At 40.0% G+C, this 17739-nt stretch overlaps 1 protein-coding gene across 10 annotated transcripts in view; it reads left to right on the top strand.

Moving 5' to 3' along the window:
* Tmod (tropomodulin) overlaps positions 1-17739 on the top strand; it is a 128606-nt gene that overhangs the window by 41390 nt on the left and 69477 nt on the right. Inside the window, exon 2 of one of the 10 annotated variants that reach the window (XM_076800401.1) lies at positions 788-1029. The exons of 6 other annotated variants lie outside the window; for them this stretch is intronic. In XM_076800401.1, coding sequence (XP_076656516.1) covers positions 922-1029 — 108 coding nt within the window. In that variant the 5' untranslated portion in view covers positions 788-921. Of the gene's footprint in view, positions 1-772; positions 1030-17739 lie in introns of those variants that run through there. 3 more of the 10 variants (XM_076800403.1, XM_076800402.1, XM_076800404.1) reach the window with 3 other exon arrangements.

Below are 17739 nucleotides of genomic sequence, written 5' to 3'. Positions count from 1 at the left end.
TCTTCGCTGAATCGGTGAAGAGGCCTTTCGGGACCTTCGATCAGTATGCTCCTTGTGGTAGGATTGTTAAAAGTAGTATATCATCTTATTTATCACTGAACCAGTGTCCCTTCTTCTTGTTCACCACTGGGTTCCTTAAATGTGAAAGGTTTTTCAGTACCTGCATCCTGGTGGAACTGTCATGTCCTTTATTTATTAATACGTGTTGTAGCCCGCTGTCACGTTAAAATTGTACTGTAGATGCGTCAATCTCCCATACCACAATCAAGCTGAATAAAAAAAGCACGACATTGTGATCTTCCCAGAAAATCAATTAAAATCAAGCAAATAAATCGATAAAAGAAAATTTTTATTTTAATAAAAAAGTAACAAAAAATTTTGTTTTAATTGAAATTTTATCAATTAAATTACACAGTCTAAGACTACACACTCGAATCGTTCGAAAGAAACTTCATATTCACAATTATCACAATTATTTTTTAATGAATCTACTAGGGTCTAGTCCTCGGTATACAGGGCTGATTAAAAATTGCATAGTTCCTCCGGAGCCTGCAGAATCTTCTCAGAGGAACCGATTGTTTTCGATAATTCAGAAGAAACTGTTCTGCCGTTCTCCATTGTCCAGAATATTTTTTAGGAAATATTAAAGTCGAAAGTCTGCTCTTCCAAAGAATATTTTGAAAGGTCTGAAAAGTTCTTCGATTACGGTTCCTCCACCTTCTCCACCCTATAATCCTGAAGTTGGTACTCGGAACGATCAAGGATTATCGTTTAAGGAGCAGAAGAGAGAGAGAGAGAGAAAGAGAGTGTTCGAGCGTGTATCGTAGCTCAAGGAAGGGAGTACTACGTTGTTCCACGAAGTCCGCGAGATCCAGTGAAATTTTCATAGTGCGTCGATTCTGAGGGACCGTGTCAGTCGTCATGGCGACCACGGAAGTTTTCCAGGACTGGGACTCGCCCCACGAGACCATCAGCTCCATGACCAGGACTAGCACCACCCGTAAAACCACCACCACCACTAGGCGAGAGGTAAGATTAGGGGCTGACGAAATATTTACCACCGAGTGCCTAAAGTTCGCTGCCTAATCCTTCGACCGCGGATTAAATATTCTCACAGCCGCACAATTTATGGTTCTCAGGATCCACCCTGTCGTTCAGCAATTCTTCAACGTATTCTTTAAGTTTCTATTGTTCCCAGAACTGCAGCCGTAATTCGTTTGATTAATTCGTCGTGAATAATTGCGGGCTTTGGATTTTATCGTTGCTATCTGAAGTTGTACTTTTTGGATTAGGATTTTGCACACGCGTTCATGGGCATTTGAAGTGCACCAGATATTTTCTTCCAAGTAAAAAAATCAAAATTGCGTGAGTCATATATCTTTTTATACAGTGTCGTTTAAGGGGATATTCTGGTTTCGAATACCATTTTTACCTGTCTTTAAGAATTGTTTTTAGAAAAACTGTTGAACCATTTTCTGCGGGATTTTGCACACGCGTTCATTGGAATTTGAAGTGCACCAGATATTTTCTTCCAAGTAAAAAAATCAAAATTGCGTGAGTTATATATTTTTTTATACAGTGTCTAGTAAGGGAATATTCTGGTTTCGAATACCATTTTTACCTGTCTTTAAGAATTTTTTTTAGAAAAACTGTTGAACCTTCTGCGGCGGGATTTTGCACAAATATTTACTGGTATTGGAACTACGCGTGCGAATTTTTTCGAGTAACAACAATCAAAATTGCACGAGTTATATATTTTTTTGTGCAGTGCGTTTTACCAGAATACCCTCTCGCCCCTTATAAGTTCCTGAACTATCCGAATATTTCTGTAGCCTGTTGGTCGAACAATAATATTTCAGCTCGCGAATAAATTAATTCCGGCTTCAGCGAGATGATCGCGAAAACAAAAGTCTTTTGATAAACGAGCAACGTCTAATCGGATTACATAACTCGCGAGTCTTGATCTCGTCAATCGTAAATCAAACGCGGACCAACCGAGAGCAGCCACGAAGCAGAAAGGTTGCCCAATAATGAAAATAGCGCGTATTTCTCCGTGCCTTTGGACGAAACGCGAATAACCCAAAACATCTTCCGGCTGTTTCAATCTCCGACAGGATCGCGAGCCGTCTTTTGCTGAAGAGAACGTTCGCAGTTTGCGAATTTCGCACGCGTGGCGATTAAGCTCGCAGTTATAGTCGCCGTTGGACGATTGCTATACCTCGGCGTTCCTCCGTAAATTCTATCGATCGGATATACCACCGAGTCCACACAGAACATCACATTAACCAGTTAACTGCGGAATTTAATTTTAAAAACCTACCACACGATGCGCAATTAAAATCAAACTATGACGAGTATACACGTCGAATGCAGTTAATTGGTTAAAACGCTATAAGAAGCCTATTCGAAAATTTTTAAATCTTTATTTCCATTGAGAAAGCGGGGTCAAATATGACCCGGAACCGAATGGACCTCTATTCGTTCGATTCGACCTTCAAAACCCTCCGGTGACAAGTTTCAAGTTGGTACTCCAACGGCAATATAAAATCGGCAATTTTTTACACATTGATTTTGCAGTGAAAAATTCGGAAAAAATTCGTAGTCGTGTATGCCAGTAGGTAGAAGGTTCATGAATTTTTTCGTGATTTTTTGTTAAGCAGAACAGAAGAAACCAACGGAATTGTGTAATAAAGTCGACAATTTTTAGAAAATTGATTTTGCAGTCAAAAATTCGGGAAAAATTCGTAGTCGTATATGCCAGTAGGTAGAATGTTCATGAATTTTTTCGTGATTTTTGGTTAAGCAAAACAGAAGAAACGAACAGAGTCACGTAATAAAGTCGAAAATTTTTAAAAAATTGATTTTGCAGTCAAAAATTCGGGAAAAATTCGTAGTCGTATATGCCAGTAGGTAGAATGTTCATGAATTTTTTCGTGATTTTTGGTTAAGCAAAACAGAAGAAACGAACAGAGTCACGTAATAAAGTCGAAAATTTTTAAAAAATTGAGTTTGCAGTAAAAAATTCGGAAAAAATGCGTAGTCGTATATGCCAGTAGGTAGAATGTTCATGAATTTTTTCGTGATTTTTGGTTAAGCAAAACAGAAGAAACGAACAGAGTCACGTAATAAAGTCGACAAATTTTAAAAAATTGAGTTAGCAGTAAAAAATTCGGAAAAAATGCGTAGTCGTATATGCTAGTAGGTAGAATGTTCATGAATTTTTTCGTGATTTTTGGTTAAGCAAAACAGAAGAAACGAACAGAGTCACGTAATGAAGTCGACAATTTTTAAAAAATTGATTTTGCAGTGAAAAATTCGGAAAAAATTCATAGTCGTGTATGCCAGTAGGTAGAATGTTCATGAATTTTTTCGTGATTTTTGGTTAAGCAAAACAGAAGAAACGAACAGAGTCACGTAATGAAGTCGACAATTTTTAAAAAATTGATTTTGCAGTGAAAAATTCGAAAAAAATTCGTAGTCGTGTATGCCAGTAGGTAGAATGTTCATGAATTTTTTCGTGATTTTTTGTTAAGCAAAACAGAAGAAACCAATGGAATCATGTAAGGAAGTCGACAATTTTTAAAAAATTGGTTTTGCAGTGAAAAATTCGGAAAAAAATCGTAGTCGTAAATGCCAGTAAGTAGAATGTTCATGAATTTTTTCGTAATTTTTTGTTAAGCAGAACAGAAGAAACGAACGGAATGAATTCGTTTTTACCAGGATAATGTGTACACGCCAATGTACAATTTTTTTTTTAATGTCAGGGCACGATTTTTCCTTAAACGATGAAAGACAGTTAACCTTTGGGGTTTAATAAATGTGTTCGAGCGGGATCTTCGCGTGAATAATGTCTGGTATAATTTTGCGTAACGCGTTTCGCGTCCACGCAATTTGGACGCAGCGCGTTCTCCGAGAGGTTTCCTGCGTTTATAAGATCTCTGCCGGGACACAAGGCCGATATGCCTCTCCGACTAAAACCGTGATAAACACCCGTGAAAATCGCGATGAGTAATCCCGGCCTCTCTGGCCGCTGCTTATGTTTCTTTTGTGTATTCTCCGTTGTGTATGAAGCACGCTTCGCTGAACAACTAACGATCTGTCCGGTAGCGATGGGATCGAGTGCGTTGGACAGATCGCGATGCAACCTGTGGCGTCTGGGACGATGGAATGTAAACTCGTTACCGCACTGCGAAATTTTATGCGTTCGCACCGCGTTACAATCGCGAGAAGCAATAAACCACCGCCTTTAACAAAAGGTACAAAACCAGCGTCGAGCGTCTATTATTACAATGACTCATGCACAGCAGTTTCAGAAAGCATTACAGTTTCGCAAGGAAGTTACTAGCTACCTAACTTTTAACGTAGAACCCTCCGTTATTTGTCAATTTGTTGGTTTTCGTTGCAAATGATTTTTCTACGATTAAGCTGGACGACACATTTCTCGGAAATGTTACAAATTGAAACGTCTGTGAAAAATGTTAAAACAATTTGTTCGAGAATCAAATGCTGATTTAAAACTTGAAGTTTCCCGTTTACAACGCCATCTTAAAAATGGATTTCTTCCCATTGATTTTGTCGTATGAAACAGCCGAAGAAATCAAGTACAGCGAATTCTCGATATATGTCAACAACACGGTGTCGTGTATCGTGTAGGAGACGTACTCGAGCCGTGTTATGTTTACAGTCCTTGGTGCCCTTCACGAGGTATACCCCGCGGTAGTGGGGATAACTCCGCGACGTTTATCATCCAGGCCTCGGCGACATATATAGAGAAATCACTGTATATCAAATTTCAAGTTGTGAGGAGAAAGTTTGCCTGGTTCGTGCAACCAAATGATGTGTTTTGTTATAATTATTTTCAGTTTTGTATTGTTATCGAAGAGAAATCTGTAAATTATTTAGTATCGTTCTGCTTGTTGATTCCTCGTTTCCAGATCAACAGAGATCTGCTATGAAACAGCATCGATCAACACGAATGGTATATCAGATTTTCAGTTCGATTTTGATTTAGCTTGTTGTTGTAACGGCAACGAATAGCAGGAACAGTCATGATAGCTCGCGTGCAAGATTTATTGGAGGATTACGGCAGGAAAGTATCGAACAGTTTTCTTCTTCTCGCTTTCTTTTCGAAGATTGTGTCTGGATAACGTTTGATCACGCATGAGTTCAAGCATGAGTCACAGAAACAGATGTACGCTGTTGTGGGGCGTGATCGCGATCATCTCCGATCAGTTTCTTAATATAATACTTTTCTACGACCGGTACGTTCTGCAATGAAAGCTGATAGAAAGTGGGATGAACATGTTTTCAGGAAGGTTGTGCTGTTAACGAAAGTCTCTTAACAATTTATCGCTGGTTATTTACAATGCGAGGATTAATTTCTTTGAAAAATGAAATTATGAACGTATCAGTTTCAAAACACTATTTTTATGTTCACTGTAGAGACACGATTGGAGAACCAAATTGTTTAACCTCTGAAGCACCACTAGAAATTGTTGTCGCATTGTTTCAAAGAAATTACAAAAAATATTACAAAATATTTGTTACATTACAAAATTTGTGTTTAATAGATTACTAAACATTTAAATATCATATGTAGAAATCGGATCGGTTTCGTACGAATAAAATGAAAATATTGTAAGACGGAAGAAAAATTTGGTTTTAGATTGAAAATAGCGCCGAGTGCAAAGGGTTAATTTCCGTCAATTGCAATCGATACAGAATATTTTTGCACGAAGATCCACACAGTCTTCTGTCCCTGAGTGTATAGTGGTTATTGGTGATAATCACATCTTGAAATTGATCCACAATTTTTATTAGACCTAGCATATTTTAACTGAATTGTTTACGAATACGCTTACACAGAATTGTAAATTCCAAAATAATTTCAGGAACGAGTCAGCACGGATTCAGTGTACGTTATAATACTTTTAAGCCGGTTTCGTAGGTGTGGTGGAATATCTGTCAAAGTAAGCGCCTAACCGGAAGATTATCGAAGCCGTAGAACACACATTGAACCTCGGCGAATGAAATGCTTAAGCCCGAAGTGCAGCGTTGTTTAGTCTAGACTTCCGAAGTTTTGCGTCGTTTCCACAGTATGTATAGCATGATTCGTGTCTTGCCCCTAATCCCGTGACGCAACGCTCGGAATTTTTGGAAGAAACTCGTCCCGGCTTATTTATTATTTATATCACGCCTGGAATATTGTTTATCCGCGACACGGTCTCCGAGCTATATATCTTTGTACGCGCTGCACGGTACGATTAATTAAATCGCGGAAGTGCACTGAAATTTGCAATCTCAGACAAACAAACTCGGCCAAAATATACGCAAATAGGTTCATTCGGAGGAGCATGGCGACAGTCAGGATCCAATGATATCTGGCCAAAATGTAAAAAAATTGTCAATATTTGAAAGGCAGTTAAGCTTCACCTTCCGGGACCGAAATTTCTTAACCTTTGTTTATATAATCCCGTAGATCTTGACGAGAAAATAACAAAAATCGAAGTTTTAACGCGAGGAATTCGCTGGTTCAAAAGTTATGCGTGTTTAAAGATGAGCGATGTTAAGCGTCTTGCGATGTCTATAATGTACAGTGGCTAGTCGATTTCGAAGTATTTCCTAATTGCTATGGCGAACGCAGTGTTCAACGAATGGCGCCCGCATTTGTCAAGAGTTCCTCGCATTGAAACTTCGATTTTTGGCATTACCTCGTCAAGATCTACAGGATTATGTAGAAAAAAGTTAAAAATTTTTGGTCCCGGAAAGTGAAGTTCAGCCCGACAGTGGAGAAGGTTCGTTCGGGACGAGAATTTCTCTCTTCCTGCGTCTGCGGACGTCTGCGTGATTGATTCTATCAGGACACGTGTTCAGGAGAGTGACGAGGACGCGAATTCGCGAGGAAGCATCCGAAGACGCGCATAGACCTCTGGAAATAGAAGAGTGACACAAGAGTGAAGGCCTGCGGTGCAGCGAGGATGCACCGTAAAGTTGCTTATTTTAAATAGGAGCCTGCCCGAAGGCTCCGCCGATGGAAATAGCAGAGGCCGTTCCCGAGCTAACGGCGTTATATCGTCCGTTTCGAAATCGTAAACCATCCGTAGAGACCTACGATAACCTTCCGCGATCCGTCTGATCCTGAAGAATCGTCCGTATCTTCATGAATCAACATCGAATACTTGGCCGAAAGTTGACACACGCGGACTACGACCGAACACAATTTTAACCTAGACAAATGTCTTCGTTTTAATATCCATGTAACTCTTCGATAAATGTTTTGGCGGTTTCAGCCAAATAGTTGGTCGCATAGTTGTTCGGGACACCCGGAGCGTTTATGGCACCCAAAGGCCGTCCAAAACGAATAAAATTCAGGATTTCGCAAGGGTTTGAAGAGTATTTGTGGTGCAAAAATCAAAATTGAATTCGGAATTCTTGATATTCGATTGCGGGAATAGATCGGAGCGCGAGATAGAATGTCTCTTAGTACCACTGCTGAAACGATTATTATAGCTTGGAAACATTTGAGTATACTCTTCGAAAGTTACTTGATGAGCGTACAAAATTTGGAATTGCGCTGCTCGATACTTTCCTTCCAAAAAATTGCCGAACTTGCCGAAGATTTCTTAGGAAATATTTTTGATAAAATTAAATTTCAGGTTTGATTTAGATTAAAATAATTTTAGAATAAATTTTGGACAAAATTTATGAAATAAGATGCTTTACTAATTTAATTTGGGATACAAATTTTAATGGGGTCAGCCTCCAACCTTAGAATCAGACTTGACTGTATACAATGCTTACTCTATATATGTCCCGCATGCTTAGCCGATAAAAGACCCAGAATTATGCCCACTGTCGCGGGGTATGCCCCGTGAGGGGTCATGAACCGTCGCCTCTAGAGTTTCGTTATCGTTTTTTTAGCGTCTATCTCCTGGCCGATATATGTCGCTGGCTAGACCTGCGTTTTGGACATATATCGAGTAAACACTGCAATTGCAATCGATTGAATCTACGAGGGACCATAAGCTCGAAAGACCTCGGTCGTCGAGGCGTGGATCAGAGAATAATATCTCCTAGCCGATATATGTCCGTGGCTAGACCCGTGTTTTGGACAATTATCGAGTAAACACTGTAATTGCAATCGATTGAATCGGCGAGGGCCCAAGAAGCTCGAGAGATTTATGTCGCCGAGGCGTGGATCTGAGAATAATATCTTCTGGCCGATATATGTCGCTAGCTAGACCTGCGTTTTGGACATATATCGAGTAAACACTGTAACTGCAATCGATTGAATCTACGAGGGACCATAAGCTCGAAAGACCTCGGTCGTCGAGGCGTGGATCAGAGAATAATATCTCCTAGCCGATATATGTCCGTGGCTAGACCCGTGTTTTGGACAATTATCGAGTAAACACTGTAATTGCAATCGATTGAATCGGCGAGGGCCCAAGAAGCTCGAGAGATTTATGTCGCCGAGGCGTGGATCTGAGAATAATATCTCCTGGCCGATATATGTCGCTAGCTAGACCTGCGTTTTGGACATATATCGAGTAAACACTGTAATTGCAATCGATTTAATCTACGAGGGACCATAAGCTCGAAACACCTCGGTCGTCGAGGCGTGGATCAGAGAATAATGTCTCCTAGCCGATATATGTCCGTGGCTAGACCCGTGTTTTGGACATATATCGAGTAAACACTGTAACTGCAATCGATTGAATCTACGAGGGACCATAAGCTCGAAAGACCTCGGTAGTCGAGGCGTGTATCAGAGAATAATGTCTCCTAGCCGATATATGTCCGTGGCTAGACCCGTGTTTTGGACATATATCGAGTGAACACTGTAGTTCTAGCGATAACGTGGAAAAAGATTTGGGAAAAAGCTGCAAGGCGACAAATCTCTTTCTAACCTGCAGAATTGCATCTTTGATGCATTATCGGCGAGGGAATAGTGAAATCAGTGAAATAAGGAAGTCTGTTGCTGGACACCAGCTGGCGACTATCTAATCGTAACTTGCGAATAAAGATGCTCGTCCAATAGCGCATCGTTATTCAACAACGTTTCTATTTATTATGCAGCGTACTCTGCCACGATCCCATCTCCCAGCGAATTCTTTGTAAACAAAGATAGTGTGGATGCGCCACGAAAGTTAGACGCGAGAAGAATACTATACTTGCTGGAACTCCACCCTGTCTTCCATCTTCCTTCTGAACGTGCATAGTTATAGTCTGCATTGCATCGGACCTAAGTATGGTCGGGAAAATTAATGAGGAGAATGTGATTTGTAGTAGGCATTGCAATGAGGTGCAATGGTCTTTAGAGTTGATATAAGACGCAGTTGAGTGTGAAGAACGAATTATTAGTCCGCTTTGTTGATGGTAAAATAGACGGTGATCAAAACATTGTTTAATGAAGACTGCATATCTTTCTACTGCCAATTATCGATGAAGAATTAAATATGTGTTTCCAAGAAATGCCATTGGTAAAATGGCTGCCACGTGCTTCCAGTTCGTAATGCCTGGCTCAAATTTTCAGCAAATATTGTTTAAAAATCGTCCAATAAACTGCATATATTGGATTTTTAAAGGACCATAATTTCACATATCAAAAAATGGTTAAACTTCCCCTGTCTTTCAACTGTTCAGAACCTAACCTCTTAACACCTCGAATTTCGTATTGGAACTGTAAACATATTTCTTTTAAAGTGCAGCAATTATTAGTTTATGCAAAAAGAAATCAGAATTTTGAGGAAGAGTAAAAATTGATTAAGAATTTTCCTATTAGCGTCTGAGACCTCTAGAGATTCGTGCCCCTCACGGGGTATACCCCGCGGTAGTGGGGATAACTCCGCGACGTTTATCATCCAGGCCTTGGTGACATATGTAGAGAAGTCAATGTACATCAAGTTTCAAGTTGTGAGGAGAAAGTTACCTAGATGTTTATTCAACCAAATTGTGTGTTTCGTTATAATCATTTTACGTTTTGTATTGTTATTGAAGAAAAATCTCTAAATTATTTAGTACCGTTCTGCTTGCTAGATTCCTCGTTTCCAAATCAACAGAGATTCACTATGAAACAGCATCGATGAACACGAATGCTATATCGGCTCAAATTTTCAGCAAATATGTTTAAAAATCGTCCAATAAACTGCATATATTGGATTTTTAAAGGACCATAATTTCGCATATCAAAAAATTGTTAAACTTCCCCTGTCTTTCAACTGTTCAGAACCTAACCTCTTAACACCTCGAATTTCGTATTGGAACTGTAAGCATATTTGCATATTACTTTGTTATCTGTAGCATATTTTTTCAAAGAGCAGTAATTATTAGTTTACGAAAAAAGAAATCAGAATTTTAAGTGAGAGTAAGAATTGATTAAGAATTTTCCGAAGTTAAGTCCCCCCCTCCATTTCTGCACGATCTCCAATGGTCCTCGTGGGTTCATGGCCGGCAAGTCGGCGTTTAGGCGAATAAGGGCCAGAAAAGTGTTGCGGCGCGATACGTCGTCGGTCGACTTGCCGCCGCCGTAAAAGAGCTCGTCGTGCACCATTAAGTTTCCTCGGAAAGGCGGCCCCACCAAGATTCATAGTTATGGGAATAATTAAGGCGCGTTATGATGCATCGTTCCTGCTCAACGATGCATCATCTCGCGGGGATGATAAACGGGAGAACCATCATCGGCGCACCGTAGGACCCTCTCTACTGTCTCCTTCGTCTTCTGCGTTAGGTTTCGACGGAGAGAGAGAGAGAGAGAGAGAGAGAGAGAGAGAGAAGTTCGCAATCAAAATTGGAAAGAGCCCCTGTAAAGGATTTGCGGTGAGTCGGATCAAGGTTGGAATTCGATGAAAACCGGAGGCTTCTGGTTTTCTGGTTGGATCTTGAATTTATACTTCTTGGCAGTGTCCTGCGTCGTGAAAAATGAAGACGCGCGATAGAGACGCGACCGTGAGACCTTGCGCGCACCGTCTGGACCAAATAAATTGTTCGAGGTGCACTCTAGCATTCACCTTCTTGGTTGGAATGGCATCCCGTGGATTCCAAATTAGTGCACACGGTGGTATTATTAGGTGGACGCATATTGTTAGCTGCCGCGGGATCCTCAATGCCGCTCTTCGATGCGCGACCACGTCGCGACGCCACAGCGGACGATCTCCTTCGAAGATGGCACAAGAATCAGTATCGCCCAAGAGCTCAATTTATTGGGTGTATTGCTTCAATAATAAACATACCCTTTGACCTTCGTAAATACAGTCAAACCTGTTTTCGTGCGACAGATAGGGACCGCATAAAAGAAACCGCACAAAAAGAAATATTCAGAGACTTCATACATAGCTATAACAAATAATTTTTTGCGACATATTAAAGAAAATTTCTCGTTCTCAATAATGCCAGTCGTTCGATGTGCGACGATCACACTTACCGCGGTCACTGCGAGTTATTTGTTGTTTAACCCCTTGTCCTACAATAACCAGAGAGTTGTATGCCAAAAACAATGAGCACGAGCCTGACCCGTGGTACCCCGTTCGATCCGAACGTAAACAACACGAGCCTGACCCCTGGTACCTATTCCGCACCAAACGTAAACAACACGAGCTTCACCCGTGGTACCTCGTTCGTGACAAACGTAAACAACACGAGTCAGACATTGTTTATTGTGGCCCGAGCAATTGGGAGTTAGCGGGTACAAGGGGTTAATCAGCTCTGGATATTTTGGTCAGCTTCGGAATTTTTATTAGGCGACTAGACTCGCGGAAGAGAAATCGCCTCGGAGAAATTGTTTATTTAAACGTATGGATACTAAATTTTAGTCTTCCACGTGCAGCAACGTTTGCAGTACGAATGCAGCTTTGTTTTTAATTCTAGATTTTTTATTAGGCAACCGTACGCGTTAAGGAAGCCTCCTATATTTTTATTGTCAGTTTTCCGCCTCGCACAAATTGTTTATTTAAACGTACAGAGACTAAATCCTAGTCTTCAACGCGCAGCAACGTTTACAGCGCGAATGCAGCTTTGTTTTTAATTCTAGATTTTTTGTTAGTCAACCGTACGCGTTAAGGAAGCCTCCTATATTTTTATTGTCAGTTTCCCGCCTCGCACAAATTGTTTATTTAAACGTACAGACACTAAATCCTAGTCTTCCACGCGCAGCAACGTTTACAGCGCGAATGCAGCTTTGTTGTTAGTTCTAGATTTTTTTTTATTAAAAAGCCTCCTATATTTTTATTTTCAGTGGCTTCGTAGAAATTGTTTATTTAAACGTACAGAGACTAAATCCTAGTCTTCAACGCGCAGCAACGTTTACAGTGCGAATGCAGCTTTGTTGTTAGTTCTAGATTTTTTTTTATTAAAAAGCCTCCTATATTTTTATTTTCAGTGGCTTCGTAGAAATTGTTTATTCGAATGAAAAACTCCTCGGTACCAGTCTCCCTGACACTTTTGATCAGGCTACCGCGTTTGCCAGTTTTGTTTTATCAAGTGGATCACCAGTTTGACGTTTTTATTTATTGTTTCATGGAAGTGCATATGCATTTCCGTGCTCCGCGTTGATTTTTTCGATTCCGGAGGACTGACGCAAGCTTGTTAGCAAGTTTCCTGCACTGACATCGACGGATGCGACCTGTCATTCTTCCCCCAAAGAATTTTGGCAGCGTGACCCATAAATTTCCGAGATGCGTCAGGCGTTTGTATATCTCGAGTATCCAAGACAAAATCAATCTTGCTCACTTTCCTCGCATCCGAACGAGTCCTATCCCCGAAAATGCGAGAAGCAAATTTCCTTATGATTTTTGAAAATGTTTGGAAAACTGTACTTTCGAGTGAACGTATCCTTATAAATGGCGGTTTAATACTTTGAGAATTTAATGGGGCGAGACTGGTTTTCCTTTTTCGCCGATGACGATGAAAGTCCCGACTTTCTCCTTTAATAATGGCAAAGTCTTTCGTTCGAAGGCAACTATTGAGTAATTTTTTCGAATTGAACTTGACTCGTTCAATTGCAACAAATAAAACTAAATTAGCTAAAATGGGAACAAAAAGCGACAATTTTTTGTTTTTTTTTAATAAAAATAACAAGAATACAAATTTTTAGCCATTTTTAAAATAATACTCCCTCTGTCCCATAATAATAGTAACAGTTGGTGAATTTAATTTGTCCTATAATAATAGTAGCAAAAGAAAATAAATATAGAACGCAACATTTATTGTCAAAAAACTTGATTAAATTGAACAATAAATTAAAAATATTGCTCCTAATTTTTATTTTGAGTGTTCAGATAGTTTCTGAATTTTTCAATAGGTTCGTTACTGCATTTTAGAAAAATAGTTATAATACGTAATAACTAGGTTAACCTAAAAAGTGAAAGATGTGTCAAAATAAATGACGGATGTCATGAAACACTGATTTTGATTGAAGACACCGCAATTTTGCGCTACAACATAGCTTACAGCTGCATTCGCCAATAATTCCCGTTTAAATACAGTATTCTCTCGATGTATGTCAACAACACGGGTCTTGCCAGCTACATATATCGTCCAGGAGATACTATTACTCTTTCATCCACGTGAACGTCATACCCGATCCGTATTATGTTTACCTCGGCGTCCGAAGTCTCTCCATCTTGGTGGCCCCTCGTGGGTTATACCCCGCGGTAGTGGGGATAGTATTGCGACTTTAATCAGCCAAGTATTTGCGACATATATCGAGAAATGACTGCATTCACTTGCTATTATTATTATGGGTCAGAGGGTGTATATATGTAAAGCAGAGTTGTGCTAATTACATTGTAATTCAATTACACAATTGAATTACATTGTATTTAAATTACACAATACAATTACATTGTATTTAAATTACACAATAAATTTACATTGTATTTCAATTATATAGTAATTCAACTACGTCGTAACTGAATTGCATAATTCAAACCTTTCCATTAATTCAATTACTAATTATTTTAATCAGACGTGTAATTGAAATACAATATAATTAAAATACAGCTCTCCAAATTACAGCCCAGAACAATGAAGAAGTGCGATATATTTTGATGTTTTTCTTTCATATACTTGTTCGCTGTCTATGCGGCGTACTTTCTATTCCTCGTCCTCGTTCATAACACGTAACGCTATTTTATGTAATTTAATTACAAAGTATTTTGTAATTGTACTCCAATTGCAATTACGAATTACATTGTAATTTAATTGAATGAAGATCTGAATTATAAATTACAATATGACCGAATTACAATGTAATTCAATTACTTTGTAATTATTGGAGAGCGGATCTCTATGCAAAATAAAAATTTTCTATCTGAATTGCAACAAACTGGAGTGAAACAAAAATTTATTTTCCTTCTTAATATGTCTAATAGGTTGAAAATAATACAACAATATTTTCAAATTCTTCTAATAGTTTCAACTTACATCTACACATTTGTAACATAAATGCATAAAATCCGCTGTCTAGTAATTATAATTCCTGGAGCAATGCAATTGTAATTCTGCACAACTCTGATCTAAAGGAATAAATTTAAAATTAAAAAATTAGAATTTAAAATAAAAAAATTACAATTTTAAATTAAAAAATTACAATTTTGTACAGAACCCGTCATTTTGACGGGTCCCCGTAAACGTAGCGTCAATTACAAAATCGCGAGTGTGTATAAATCTGCGCAGAGTCTCCGCAAAATTTGTAATGATCGGGTTCGATCGGGCCGATTCGCAGCTTCCGAAGTTCGAGCACTGCAGTTTGCTAGACTCTTCTCCTTCGATCCAATAAACTCCGGGGACTCGAATCATCAGATCCGAGGTAGTTCGCGTGGGTAGCGTAAACCATCGACAATTTCGGGTTTAATGATTTTCGATTTGGAGTCTCCGGGTTGGCACTGGAAGGGAATCGGATTCGAAACTCTGATGGAATTGCGGCGCCGGCGGCGGCGCGGCGGCGGCGGCGGTGGCAGCAAGGAGGATTAATAGACGCTCGCGCCTCGTAAATAATTTCGCGCGGAGCTGGACCTTGCCGTTCGCCAAAATCCACTTGTTTAAATTATTCCCGATCTTAACTCGAATTCGCGCTGACGAGCAGCGGGTTAGGGCCGTGCCAATCCGTTGTGTCTCGTTCTGTATTATACTTCCCGGCATTGTGCGGGAAGTCTCGCCGAAAACAAGGAACAAGGATGCGTCACTATAAAATTATACATACATGCGCGTTATAAAGTTATGTCACGCGAGACAGAAATACTTGCTACTGCGTCCGCGATTATTTAGCGAAGTATGATTCACTGAGGATGCGATAAAAACGGACAAACAAGTGAAGGCCATAGGCGATACGTGCGGCTATTGTGGCTGTTACACGATTATTGCGCCGTTACATGCACATCATTTTTATCAGCCTGCGATGGAAGCATTATAGAGTTCATTTGCTTTGGAATTAGAGACGTTCGTAGAATTCACAAAATTAGTTACTTTTTAAACATCGCAAACGACCCTGTCCACGGGAAAGAACGAGTTACAGTCAATTTCCGATATAAGTCCCTACAAGCCTCGCGTTTAAAGGTCCCTGGAACTACCCACACCACCGCTGGGTATACCCCGCGACACTAAACCTACCAAGCACAAAACATATGAAAGTGAAACGTCTTATACAGTGAATTCCCGATATAAGTCCCTACAAAGAGAGCCGCCGTCGCTGAGGAGTGTAACATAACACCGACGGGTATATCGGTGTGAGACCAGAAGACCACTACTAATCCAATAACAAAACTTCTTCATTTTTCATTATTTTCTTCTGGAACTTTCACCAACATATTCGTGGCATTTTTCTAACCAAAATGATACCAAATTTGATACAATTCCGATGATATTTTCTCAGCCTTCTTGTCCCTGTCCGTCTATATGTCCCTGGTATTGGACATACAGGGTGTTCATTTGAAAACTTTCCAGCCGAATATCTCGAAAAGTATGAAAGATATTAAAAAAGTGTAAAACACGTGTACTTCTCTTGAAATATCTCCGAAACTAGTGGCCGGATAAAAAAAAGTATCCTACGAAAATTGCTGGTCTTTTTACGTACAATAAGATCCCATAATAAAAAATACAGGTTTCCATTTGGAAAACAAAGTTGACCTTCAAATGACCTTGAAAACGCCACCCAAATAAAAAATTGATACTAAAGATTGATAATAAAAGATTATTTACATTTCCAACGTGCACTGCGTACCTCAAATGCAACGTTCGGCGAGAACCACGGATTTCGTCTAAATGTCCCTCGCCAGAACCGCTCGAGGGACTTATAACGCGAATTCACCGTACCAAACAGTTTACCGAGGGTAAAACGTGCTTCCAGCATCGGTGGCTAACAAAATAGGGTATATCCTAGTTCCCGATGCAGCTATTGGATATTTAATTTCCTCAAGGTGGAACTTTTTGCAAATTTCATCAAACGCAGCATGACTAGCCGAAATCCGCTCGACGATCCTCATTTTTCAAGGTACGAAAGCGTCCAACATTCGAGCGGTCCGAATTTCGACACCGCTGGACGTTTCGGGCGTCCCGACGGAAGACGTCTCTCTTCTTATTTACATCGAGCGATTTTTCTTGAAGAACAGGAATATGAAGCACGTGCGCACGCTTTCGTTTCAGTGACGATATTCCGAACGCGTCGGAATACGCGACATCTGGCACAGAACGCGAACGAAAATACCATCAGTGAAATCAAGGGGAAAAAAGTCGGATTACGTAAAGTCGAACTTCTGCGGAGCCCGCGACAGGAAGTACTATACGCGGAATTTCCGTGTGCGTTTTTCATGATCGGCACGACGGGACGCTGGGGCTCTTCTTGCCGCGTCAAATTGTCGTCGCTAGAAACTCGTTAATTCGACACCAGTACAAAGTTTAGGCCTTTTGGCGTGCCTCCGACACCTGGCACGATTTCTTTGGCCACCGAACTGTTTCGTCCACCCATCCCCCTTTCGGAGCATGCCGATGATTAAAATCTCATTAAGAGTCTACGGTCCCTCCTTTCTCTTCGCTTAGGCAAACATCTCGAAGAGCTTCCGGTTTCGCTGATTTCTGACCGAGTTTTTCTCGAACCTCGTCGAGCTGGGTCGCTGGATGCTGAGAACCACTGGCATGCTGATTTATTGAGGAGGCCCCAACATTTGTATTTATTGTTAACATCGAAATACACGGCTGCTATTTTTACGAAATTTTATTTAAACTTCTACGCTGCGTTTGAGGAGGTACACCAGGTCATTTTGGGACTTTTTACAATAGGGTAACTTTTTTGGAGGTGAACCGAGCTAGTTGACATTTTTTGGGGGGTTAGAGGGATTAGACGATGTGCAAGATACATTTTTGGGAAGTTGGAATTTGTTGAAATTGTGGAGAGAAAATTTGTAGAAAATTTGTACGCTGCGTTTCAGAGGATAGTCTGTGTCAATATTCTTTACAATAGCGTAACTTTTTTAGAATTGAGCCGAGCGAGATGAAATTTTTTGGAGAGTTAAAGGGATCGGACTATGTGCAAACAAAATTTTTGGGAGGTTGGAATTCGTCGAAATTGTGGAGAGAAAATTTGCACACTGCGTTTCAGGCAATAGCTGCGTTAATATTCTTTACAATAGGATAACTTTTTCAGAATTGAATCGAACGAGATGAAATTTTTTGGAGAGTTAGAGGGATCGGACTATGTGCAAAAAAAGATTTTTGGAAGGTTGCAATTTGTCGAAATTGTGGAGAGAA

Source organism: Halictus rubicundus, chromosome 14 (genome assembly GCF_050948215.1).
Source record: "Halictus rubicundus isolate RS-2024b chromosome 14, iyHalRubi1_principal, whole genome shotgun sequence".
In the NCBI taxonomy this organism is placed as follows: Eukaryota; Metazoa; Arthropoda; class Insecta; order Hymenoptera; family Halictidae; genus Halictus; species Halictus rubicundus.
Note: the sequence above shows the minus strand (reverse complement) of the source record. Positions and strands in the feature narration are given on the sequence as shown.